This window comes from Chionomys nivalis, chromosome 18 (genome assembly GCF_950005125.1).
Source record: "Chionomys nivalis chromosome 18, mChiNiv1.1, whole genome shotgun sequence".
Lineage (NCBI taxonomy): Eukaryota > Metazoa > Chordata > Mammalia > Rodentia > Cricetidae > Chionomys > Chionomys nivalis.
Window position 1 is genome coordinate 44454187 of NC_080103.1, and position 12648 is coordinate 44466834.

Below are 12648 nucleotides of genomic sequence, written 5' to 3' on the forward strand. Positions count from 1 at the left end.
GGAGAGCCCTTCACTTATGCCTTGTAAGTAACCCTAGTTAAACACCTTGGTTCACCCCAAACAAAACAAAATAATGTAACTATTCAAACAAAGGCCAATAAGAGAATGTTGTTAGTATCTGCATTTCATCTTGGCCATGATTTGTAGCATTTTAGTATCATAACGAAACCCAGTTTTGTCATGTAGAAAAGAGAGGTATCTAAAATGGTTGTTTGGCATCAGAGACCCAAGATACACATCTGGCTAAAAACTGATCAGATAACTCTGCACTGTGCAAACTCCAGCCTGGTAACTTCTGTTTGTGCCATTGGCAAGGGTGCAGGGAAGAGCGGCCACCTGCCGTTTCTTAGCAAGGGTGCAGGGAAGAGCGGCCACCTGTTGTTTCTACAGGCCGGAACTGTTTGTGGAGAGCAGGCTTTTTTTTTTCTCCTCAATTGCATTTTCAGTGCAAATAACATGGCCTTTATCTCTAAAGTGCATAGTGATTGATCTGAAATGAGTTTTAGGAGCGTAAGGTTTGCCAAAGTTTAGAAACAAACAGTGTTGTTGTTGAGAAAAAAGTTACGGACAGCTTCATGAGTGTCTGGTTACACACCGCCAGGACGTGGCTCGGAGCTCGTGAATCACGATCTGTCTGATCAGCAAGGGAGAGGAATTTGAGGAGTGCGGTATTTACTTATCAGCCATGACCTCACCTGACCTTTGGTTACAGTATCCTGAGCTCCATCTGGAGAATGCCGTGAGCTCTTTCTGCACTTTTGAAACTAGCTCTTCTATTTTAAAAAGGAAACCAGAGCTGGCATGGTGGGACAGACCTGTAATCCCAGCATGTTGAAAGAAGAGACCAAGGGATTTTAAAACTGGTCCTTGGAGAGATGCTCAGTAGTTTAGAGTCCTTGCTGCTCTTCCAGAGGACCTGGGTTTGGTTCCCAGCGCCCACACTGGGCAGCTCACAAGTCCCTGAAACTCCAGTTCTGGGGAACCAGATGCCCTCTTCCGGCCTTTGTTGGCACCCACACAATTCCTCCCACCCCCTCGAAGTGCAAATAAACTAGATCTTTTAAAAAAAATCACATTAAAAATTAAAACTGCTTGATGTTTCGTTTCTTCAAGATTCTTTAATATTTATGCCTGTCCCCTACGTTTAGGTAGAATTTTCCTTTGCTGGGCTATTTAACATTTCTTTGTACCATCAGATATGTTCAGTCTGGATGCAAACATGTACTGCTCAGAGATCTTTTTCAAAAGCCATTTTCAGAGGCCATTGTGTTCTGGGAAATAAAATACCTATTGTTGAAGGCTTTTATGTGGCCCTTCGAGGTGAAGAAGGACACAATAGGACACGAGAGCTCCTCCCAGGTGCACTGGTCCCTAAGATGTCAGCCCGAAGCCAGGTGCCAGGTAGCTGGCCTCCCCCAGAGGCTCTTGGGTATTTTGAAGCGGCCTTCCACTCTTGCTGGACAGTCACACTGCATGGGTTGGGGGATGGCAAGCGATGCTATCTCACAGGAAAAACATCAGAAGGGCTTGTGTTTTATAGTTAATCATGGGTATTCTTCATATCACACTGAGGTTTAATGCATGCTGGTTTCTGGGGATGGGAGATGGGACCCTGGTTTGGTTTCTGGCACCCTATGGCTGGCTCCAGGGGATCTGAAGCTCTCATCTGGCCTCTTGGGCACTTGTACCCATTTACAGATACCTTTCCCCTACCCCTCCACCCACAGACGCATAGCGTACTTAAAAAGTTAAAAGGCAGGTACTTAAAATGTAAAACCAACAAGGGTTTTCTTAAAGTTAGTTGGACTGTGAATTCAAGCCGTTTTCATGCGCTCTTTAGAACCCGCCCCTTTATTTCCACTGAAGCCTCCCGAGTGTGATACTGCAATACGCTGCATGGGCTATTTGAAAAATACCGCTTTCCTGAGGGTTCTGAATCTTCTCAGTCTTCAAACGTTTCAAGCTGTGGAACCACATTCACATTCTTGGTGTTTCCACTGACGTCATCTGAGATGTCCGTTAATTGCTGAATGTTCTCAAGCCCAGTGTGGTGGGCACAAGCTTTCTTACGCCTTGTTTTCATTTTTCCTGAATTTTTATTGGCCTTAGATACTGTTAGTGCGTATTTATTTCTCTTTCAAGAAAATGTCCTCAAATCTGAGTAACTGTGGTTGTTAGTCAACTTTTTATTTAAATAAACATGGTGCTTCCTGAGCAAGATGACTGACCCAGCTCATGGCGCAAATGGTGGCTCGCTCAGCTGCCCTCCCCTTAGACAGTTTGGGGGTGCTGCCATGACTCCTACTAAGGCAGCCCCTGTCTCTCCCTCTGCTGCTGTAACATCTGTGCAGATGTTAGCATGGAATTTACATGGTTACCCGAAGGATCAAAAATCATCTTGTGCTTCGTATATTTTGGCGCCAAAACTTTACATCGTAGATTATCCTTGATGTATTAAGCCGATAGCAAGGGAATATCACAAAATAGGAGGCCTGTCACTGCCCAGAGGGTCTCCCATTTGTAAAGCAAAGTGTCTTCAGATGGCCTGTCAACCCATTTTGTCTCTTGCAGCTAAATCTTTTATTAGCTAGGCTGCTGTGTATTGCTGTGAGCCAGGTCATGAGATTCTGTTCACTATTGTTTCTTTCTGTGGGCGTTCAACAGTACCCACTGATGGCTTGTTCTCAGATACTATGTACACTTCTCTAGCCTCTGTAGCATGTCCACACTGAAAACTTCGATGCAGTCTTGGTTTCTGGTTTGTAAAGGTTCGTCAATTAATTCTTGACTTTTAAAGGGCTTACTATGCCTATGTTTAAGATATTTGATTTCTTTTTCTTTATACCATGAGTAATTGGCTATAGAATGACACAACTGTACCATGATATTTAATTGTGCATGTGTGGTGGATGCATGAAGTCTTGATCTATTAATCTCTTTCAGACAAAGTCTCTCACTAAACCTAAAGATCAATGATTTGGCAAAACTAGCTGGCCAGCCAGCTGCAGGGATCCTCCTGTCTCTACCTTCCCAATGCTAGGATTATAGACACATGCTGGGATTGCAGGGGGGCATTGCCATACTGGTATTTTTGACACAGATGCTGGGCATCCAAGTTCAGATCTGCATGATGGTGTGACAAGCACATAACCCGCTGAGCCATCTCCCTAGCCCCCATAAACATTATCGATTAGCCATCTGTCTGCTGTCTGTCTGTCTATCTCATATATCATCTACCTACCTGTCTATCTTCTTACTTATTTACACTGCAAGTAGATTTATAAAGGAAAACTGAAAAAGAACACCCAAAGAAGAAATACCAAATATATATATATTTGGTTTTTTTGAGACAGGGTTTCTCTGTAGCTTTGGAGGCTGTTTTGGAACTCTCTCTGTAGACCAGGCTGGCCTCAAGCTCACAGAGATCCGCCTGCTTCTGCCTCCCGAGTGCTGGGATTAAAGGCGTGCGCCACCACCGCCGGCGAGTTCTGGAATTGTAGACATGTGCCACCGTTCCTAGCTTTATGCGACACAGGGCTCCAGCCCAGGGCTTCTGCATGCTGTGTGGGCAGGCTTCCGTGGAGCATCGGAGCCTGAGAATTTATGTCTTCCAGTCACATTTTTGCAACTCATCCTTAGAGTAGGAAATACTTTTTTATAAATGTTCTTTTGCAATGAGCTAAAATATTATTTAACTCTAAAGCGAGTTTTGATTATAATTAAAAATTTAAATTTAAAATATCATCTATCACTGTGAATCAAATTAATGAATATAGTTAACCTTTGTGTTTTTGTGGAGTTTGCTGGGAAGATATTAGGGTTCAAAATAAGGGTATATTGAACAGCAGTGAGATTACAGCATTCAGAGCAGACGACCAATGATAGCTAGTAGGTTTTCAGGAAAACTGTAGCGTGCAAACTGAGTCCACTATCTTTCCAGGTAGTGAGAGGGAAGACGGCAAATGCTGTCTCAGTTTTACTTTGACAGTAGGTGGTGGCTATAGGAGGGTGTGGTTATATTTACCTGGGTGCTGGGGATTCGAACTTGGGTCCTCCTGTTTGGGGACCATCTTCCTAACTCCCTACTTTCTGGTTGAAAGAAACAGTTCGCTTGCACTTTTAAGTTTTTGTTCAATATCTATTTCTTTTCATGGTAGGTTTATTTCAGGACAGTACAACTTATCGAAGAGCCCATAAAAGGATCTCCTGGCCTGAGTTTCTACTTCAAAATTAATGGACTTCCTATATTTCTGAAAGGCTCAAACTGGATCCCAGCTGACTCATTCCAAGATAGAGTCACTCCCGAACTGTGAGTGTCGGCTTCTTTGCCTCTCCTTCCCCTACCTCTCTGTACCACTGCTAAGCTCAGAGATCAAAGTTACTCCCATCTGTTTCTTTCACTCCCAGCAGAAGGACCTGAGACCTGCAGAATGATTAGATAACAGAGATTTTAGGATAGGCACAATTATTTTCAATCATTCCCGCTCCCTCTTAAGGTGCATCTAGCTAGTTTGAGACTGTTAAAGACATCCCATCCATGTTTTACAAAACTATTATTATGTGTTTTCTTTGGAGAAAATGACAAATTGATATTTGAACTAATTAGTCTCAAAAAATTTAAATCCAGCTCATTGTTGTTCTTCAAAGAATACATTAAATAATTTCAAGCATGGATTTAAGGGATAAGGGCCTACATTTATTTTATTATGCTAAGATGTTATTTTACTTTTTAAAAAAATCTTTTGTGTGTATGATGTGTATGTGGGGGGATATGTGCGTGTGTGCGTGTGCGCGCATACACATGCCCACATTCATGTGTATATTTTTTGGGGGGCTGGGATTAGTTTTGTCTTGTTGACCGTGTCCTTTGCTTTACAGAAGCTTTTCAGTTTCAGGAGGTCCCATTTAATAATTGTTTCTCTCAGTGTCTGTGCTACTGGGGTTATATTTAGGAAGTGGTCTCCTGTGCCAATGCGTTCAAGTGTACTTCCCACTTTCTCTTCTGTGAGGTTCGGTGTGGCTGGCTTCATGTTAAAGTCTTTGATCCATTTGGATTTGAGTTTTGTGCATGGTGATAGATATGGATCTATTTTTATTCTTCTACATGTTGATATCCAGTTATGTCAGCACCAATTTGTTAAATATGCTTTCTTTCTTTCCATTTGATATTTTTTGCTTCTTTGTCGAAAATCAGGTGTTTGAAAGTGTGTGGATTAATATCCGGATCTTCGATTTGGTTCCATTGGTCCTCCTGTCTGTTTTTAATGCCAATACCAGGCTGTGTTCAGTACTGTAGCTCTGTAGTAGAGTTTGAAGTCAGGGATTATGATGCCTCCAGAAGTTCTTTTATTGTACAGGATTGTTTTGGCTATCCTGGGTTTTTTTGCTTTTCCATCTGAAGTTGAGTATCGTTCTTTCGAGAACTGTAAAAAATTTTGCTGGGATTTTGATGGGCATTGCATTGAATCTGCAGATGGCTTTTGGTAAGATTTGCCATTTTTACTATGTTAATTCTACCTACCCAAGATCATGGGAGATCTTTCCATTTTCTGGTGTCTTCTTCAATTTCTTTCTTCAAAGGTTTAAAGTTCTTGTCATAAAGGTCTTGCACTTGTTTGGTTATAGTTACTCTGAGATATTTTATACTATTTGTGGCTATTGTGAAGGGTGATGTTTCTCTGGTTTCTTTCTCAGCCCATTTATCATCTGTGTACAGGAGGGCTACTGATTTTTTTTTAATTAATCTTGTATCCTGCTACATTACTGAAAGTGTTTATGAGTTGTAGAAGTTTCTTGATGGAATTTTTGGGGTCATTATGTAAAATATCATATCATCAGCAAATAGTGAGAGTTTGATTTCTTTTCTGATTTGTATCCTCTTGATCTCCTTTTGTTGTCTTATTGCTCTAGTTAGTACCTCATGAAATATATTGACTAGATATGGAGAGAGTGGACAACCTTGTCTTGTTCCTGATTTCTGTGGGATCACTGTGAGTTTCTCTCCATTTAGTTTGATGTTCGCTGTTGGCTTGTTGTATATTGCCTTTATTATGTTTAGGTATGATCCTGTACCCCTGCTCTCTCCAAGACCTTTATCATGAAGGGATGTTGTATTTTGTCAAAAGCTTTTCCAGTATCTAATGAGATGATCATGTGGTTTTTATCTTTCAGTTTGTTAATATGGTGGATTATATTGACAGATTTTCATATGTTGAACCATTCCTGCATCTCTGGAATGAAGCCGACTTGGTCATGGTGGATGATGGTTCTCATGTGTTCTTGGATTCAGTTTACTTGTATTTTATTGAGTGTTTTTGCATCAATGTTCATAAGTGAGACTGGTCTGTAGTTCTCTTTCTTAGTAATGTCTTTATGTGGTTTGGGTATCAGGGTAATTGTAGCCTCATAAAAAGAGTTTAGCAGGGCTGCAGAGATGGCTCAGTGGTTAAGAACATTGCCTGCTCTTCCAAAGGTCCTGAGTTCAATTCCCAGCAACCACATGGTGGCTGACAACCATCTGTAATGAGGTCTGGTGCCCTCTTCTGGCCTTCAGGCATACATACAGAAAGAATATTGTATACATAATAAATAAATATTTTTTAAAAAAAGAGTTTAGCAATGTTCCTTCTGTTTCTATTGTGTTGAACAATACAATATTGATATTAGTTCTTTGAAAATCTTGTAGAATTCTGAGCTGAAACTATCTGGTTCTGGGCTTTTTTTTTTTTTTTTTTTTTTGGTTGGGAGACTTTTGATGACTGTTTCTATTTCTTCAGCAGTTATAGGTCTGTTTAATTTGTTTATCTGGTCTTGATTTAATTTTGGTAAGTGATATCTAGAAAGTTGTCCATTTCCTTTAAGTTTTTCAATTTTGTGGAGTATAGGTTTTTGAAATATGACCTGATGATTCTCTGTATTTCCTCCGTGTCTGTTGTTATGTCCCCTTTTTCATTTCCGATTTTATTAATTTGGATATTCTCTCTCTGCCTTTTGGTTAGTTTGGATAAAGGTTTGTCTATTTTGTTGATTTTTCTCAAAGAACCAACTCTTTGTCTCATTGATTCTTTGTATTGTTTTTTTTTGTTTCTATTTTGTTGATTTGAGCTCTCAATATGATTATTTCCTGCCATCTAGTTCTCTTGGGTGAGTTTACTTCTTTTTGTTCTAAAGTTTTCAGGTGTTCTGTTAATTCACTAGTGTGGGATTTTTTCAGTTTCTTTATATAGGTATTTAGTGCTATGAACTTTCCTCTTAACACTGCTTTCATTGTGTCTCAAAATTTGGATATGTAGTGTGGTCATTTTCATTGAATTTTAGGAAGTCTTTAATTTCTCCCTTAATTTCTCCTTGAGGCATTGATGATTCAGGTGAGCATTGTTTAATTTCCATGTGTTTGTGGGCTTTCTGGAATTAGTATTGCTGTTGAATTCTAGTCTTAAGCCATGGTGATCTGATAAGATACATGGGTTATTCCAGTTTTTTTTTTTTTTTGTATCTATTGAGGTTTGTTTTGTTACCAAGTATGTGGTCAATTTTTAAGAAGGTTCCATGAGGTGCTAAGAAGAAGGTATATTCTTTTCTGTTTGGATGGAATATTCTATAGATGTCTGTTAAGTCTATTGAGTCACAACATCTGTTAGTTCCCTTATTTCTCTGTTCATTTTTTGTCTGACTGACCTGTCCGGTGGTGAGAGTGGAGTACTGAAGTCTCCCACTATTAGTGTGAGGGGTTTAATGTGTGATTTAAGCTTTAGAAGTGTTTCTTTTACATATGAGGGTGCCCTTGTATTTGGGGCATAGATGTTCAGTATTGAGATTTCCTCTTGATGGATTTTGCCTGTGGCTAATATGAAATGTCTTTCTTTGTCTCTTTTGATTGGTTTTAGTTTGAAGTCTGTTTTGTCATACATTAAACCCCTCACACTAATAGTGGGGAGGAAAGAGTTTGTTTGGCTTACATTTCCACATCACTGTTCATCATCAAAAGAATTCAGGACAGAAATTCAAACAGGGCAGATACCTGGAGGCAGAAGCTGATGTAGAGGTCACAGAGGAGTGCTGCTTACTGGTTTACTCTCTATGGCGTGCTCAGCCTGCTTTCTTACAGCACCCAGGACCAGCAGCCCAGGGATGGACTACCCACCATGAATCAGTAATTAAGAAAATGCCCTACACTCTCCCATCTTTTAGATGCATTTTCTTAATTGAGGCTCCCTCCTTTCTGCTAATTGTGGCTTGGGTCAAGTTGACATAAAACTATTCTACACTGGGGGCAACCTTGCATGTCATCTTCATCATCCATCTTACTTGAAATTGGGTCTCTACTTTGTTCACCACTGTATGTGACAGGCTATCTGTTTCCACCTCCTGTCTTGCTGGAATTACAGTTGTGTGCTATAGAACCCAGCTTTGTGTAGTTCTGGGGATTTGAACTAAGGTCCTCAGGCTTGAGCAGCAAACACTTTACCCACCCATCCATGTCACCAGGCCTTTTTCTACTTCATTAAAGAACTAAAAAATTCTTGGTGGAAGGGGAAAATGCAAAAATATAAGAACAAAGTAGTCGGTGTGTCTGGAGAATGAGTCTGAAGACCAGAAGGACAATGTGAAGACATAAGGATTCTGGGTGACAAAATTTTCCCATGGACAAAACCAAAGGGAGATAGATAATTCTATCTGTGTGTATGCTTGAGGGCACCAGACCTTATTACAGATGGTTGTGAGCCATCATGTAGTTGCTGGGAATTGAACTCAGGACCTTTGGAAGAGCAGGCAGTGCTCTTAACCGCTGAGCCATCTCTCCAGCCCCCGAGATAGATAATTCAAAATGATGGCTTTGTTAAGCCACTTCAATGACCTTCTTACTTTCAACAGCTACCCTACAGCACCATGCCACGTACCTTAAATATAGACACAATAGAACTTATAAAACTAAGCAAAACCATGAAAATTCTTTATCTGGAAGATAACTACAAGTGTTCTCTGAAGGTTTTGACACTAGAACTTAAAAATTAATAAACGTTTATGTATATGGAGTGTTTGTACTGTGCTTTTTTATGTGTGTGTATGTATGTGTTCAGTGCATGTGCACATGTGGAGGTTAGAGGTCACTGTTTTTGCGCATCACTTTCCACCCCACCATTGGAGACAGGGTCTCTATGAACCTGGAGCTTACTAACTGCCTACAATTACAGGCGTGCGCCTGCCCATCCTGTCATTTACATGAGTGTTTGGAGTCAAATCCAGGTCTTCATGCTGGGGGTCGAGTACTCTACTTTTTCAGCCATTTCCCCAGCCCTGTGCTGCATTTTTCTACATGCTGAAATATATGTATATATATATATATATATATATATGAATTTAAGAAATAGTATAAGGTTTCTGACAACTTACATAATGAAGACATCATCATAGCCTTTCAGCTTGTTTGCTTAATGTGGTTACGACCAGTCTCTGTCTTATTTTACCTCATGGTTTTGGCATTCAGAAGAGCAGAATCATTTTGATTTTAAAGTGGCCTTTTCCCTTAACAGATTTGAAATATTTGGTAATGTCCCCCGGTTTATGAAATAGTGTTTGCCTTTGCAATCCCTTCTCCAGGTTGCAGGTCCTTCTGCGGTCCGTTGTGGACGCCAACATGAACACCCTGCGGGTGTGGGGAGGAGGTACCTATGAGCAGGATGGATTCTATGAACTTTGCAATGAACTTGGAATCATGGTAAGTATGTGATATGGTCTTGATGTACCCGTGGGTGACTTGTCCCTCAGTCTGATGTGGTGAGTTGATATTATTGCCCCTTAATACCTTTCTCAGAGCATGGAATCATTTTCCTTACTTGTGGGTTCCTCATTCCTTATTATCCATGTTTAATCATTTATTTATTAATTTTGTCCAAGGGATAAATGAACTAGAGTTGCTAACAAATACCAGAATTCTCCACCATTTAAAAATAATTGCTATTGTATACGAGTTATATAATCAAATATCTCTCTCTACACTTCCTTCATGATTTTTTTGTGATATGTAGGTGTATATATATATATATATATAATAAAATATTGAGTATTTAAAGAGTTCTCATGAACTCTGGAGAGAAACAAAAACAATAAAATTAACCAAAGAAAAGATGTTCTTAGCACTCAAATTTCGCTACAAGGAGGACCAAGCAAGATGTCTTCATCCCTCAGTGTCTCTGGAGAGCTGACTTCAGGAGCCCTGTGGCCATGCGGTGTCTAGATACTCAGTCTTCTCACATAAAGAAGTGGAATGCTCACAAAGAACTACCCGCATCCTGACATATGCTTTATGTTATTACTGGGCCATTTACAGAGCTTCATCTAACATGATATATTTTACACACACACACACACACACACACACACACACTGTATATATGAATGTCTACATGTGCAGGTGTGCCATGTGCATGCTTGGTGCCCTTGGAGGTTCATAAGGGAATGAGATTTCCTGGACCTGGAGTTAAGGAAGGTATAAGCTTCCATGTGGATGCTGAGAACTGAGCATGAGTGAGAGCAGCCAGTGAGCTTAACCCCTGCGCCATCTCTCCAGACCTGTGACTGTGCTATAAACAGTTGCCACACTTATTATTTAGGGACTAATGACAACCAGAAGAACCTGTATATGTTTGGTATATATTTTCTTTCGGGTCTTTTTCTGTATATTTTTTTGGCCCATAGTTGAATCTATGTTTAGATAGTTTGCATAGTTTGAGTGCAAAATTCATAGATGCTGAGAGTCGATTGCGTATCTTTTTAGTTCTAGAAATACAGTCATCATCAGATACACAGAGTGCCAGAGGAGAGTTGGAATCACAGAAGCAGTGATAGGCTTGCATCGTGATGGCAACCACATGCTACACTGTTCATTGAATGCCAGGCATTTTTATCTGCGTTATTTTTTTTCGTTTTTATTTTGTTTTAGTATTTTTCAACTTCCACAACATGGTTCCTCTTGTCCTTTGTCCGATTTACAGAGTGTAAAAGTGACCCGTGAAGAGGGTGTGTACCTTGCCCACCAGCTCACTCTCTGTGTTTGGTAGAATCAAGACTGGCAGGAAGGCAGGCTGCTTGGGGGCTTTGCTTTGATCAGCCGCTCCACATAGGCCTTCTTGGAAAGGACTTCACGGTCTCATTATTAAAGTGGGCATCTAGTAATCTTTCTAGCTGCGAAAAATATTAAATTCTTTCTAAACCAACTATAATTTTACCAGTCTGGTGTATTTCTCACTACTCCATGCCTGGCTAAATGAGAAAGAAGGAGGAATGAGGAAGGACCCAAAGCTCTGTCTTTCCTGCTCTCTCATTATTTCCTTTTCTGAAGAATCCTCCTTCCTTCCTCATCTCTCCTGCTTACTGAGTGTTCTCTCAGGCTTCTAAACATTTTTGTGCAACGCTGGAAAGTCCTTCGGCTGTGGGCACACCGTAAAGAGGCGCTCAGATGGGCGCGTTTGCAGAACTTGCCTTTCCTTTATGCGAAAGATAATCCCCTCAGTGAGGATGACGTCAGGCTTTCCGTGAGATGACGCTGCCTTTTCTTTTGATTGACAGGTATGGCAGGACTTTATGTTTGCCTGCGCCCTTTATCCAGTTGGGCGGAGCTTCGTGGAGTCAGTGAGAGCTGAAGTTGCTTACCAGGTATGCTATTGCTACACCTCCAAGAAGAGAACGCATGCGCATCTTAATTGTTCCTTTTGTTAAATCGCTCATTTCTTTTAGTTGTTTTCTACTCAATTCCATGAAAAACTGCAGTCTGGAAATTGATTTTGGGAGTGATTCAGCATTGTCAGGGCTATAACATCACCTACTTGCTGACAACTCCCAGATTAACGCCCGATCATCCAGTCTGATGAATCCCTCAATGAGTATCCACCCCTGCTTGGTGGTATGGTCAGAGGTTTAATGGGCATCTCAGTGTAACATGTCCAACCACCAATCCTGCTGCTCCTGTACTTTTCCTAAGCAAATGGACACCACTCCAGTTCAGGACAAAGATGAAATGTGGCACTGGAATCCACAATTGTTTTGCGTCCCACATAAGCCTACTCAATGATGTTATGTGCTTATTTATTTGCTTGTTTGTTTATTCCACTCACTGGGACCTGGGAATCATGGATTGGGACAGGCTGGCTAGCCAGGGAACCCTGAGATTCCCTTGTCTCTTCCTCCCCAGCACCACGAATGCTCTCCACCCTTCCCAGTTTTCAACATGGGTGCTGGGAACAGAGCTCAGGTGTAGCGAGTCTTTCTCTGTCCTGGCAACAACCAGCTCCCAGATAAAAACACAGAGACTTCTTATTAATTACAAAAACTTGGCCTTAACTTAGGCTTGTTTCTAACTTGTTTTTATAACTTAAATTGACTCATTTATATTAATCTATGTGCTACCACATTGCTTGTGGCTTTTACCTCTCCTTCTGCAGGTCCGGCTTCCACTGCATCCGGCCGGTGACTCCCCCTTTCTTCTTCCTAGAACTCTCTCTGTCCAGAAGTTCCGCCTATACCTCCTGCCTAGCTATTGGCCATTTAGCTTTTTATTAAGCCAATCATAGTGACATTACATAGTGTAATCAAATATTACACAACACTCATGTTTAAATCTTCATGTTTAATTAGAAAGCTACCTCCCCC

General features: G+C 40.7%; 1 protein-coding gene across 4 annotated transcripts in view; it reads left to right on the forward strand.

The window, feature by feature from the left end:
- Nucleotides 1–12648, forward strand: part of Manba (mannosidase beta) — a 110873-nt gene that overhangs the window by 35074 nt on the left and 63151 nt on the right. For all 4 annotated transcript variants that reach the window (XR_009058555.1, XR_009058557.1, XM_057793145.1 and 1 more), the window contains exons 8-10: nucleotides 4158–4309; nucleotides 9601–9718; nucleotides 11569–11655. Coding sequence is in view for 2 of the 4 variants with exons in the window: in XM_057793145.1 (XP_057649128.1) it covers nucleotides 4158–4309; nucleotides 9601–9718; nucleotides 11569–11655 (357 nt within the window). In the remaining 2 variants the exon portion in view is untranslated. The remainder of the gene's footprint in view (nucleotides 1–4157; nucleotides 4310–9600; nucleotides 9719–11568; nucleotides 11656–12648) is intronic.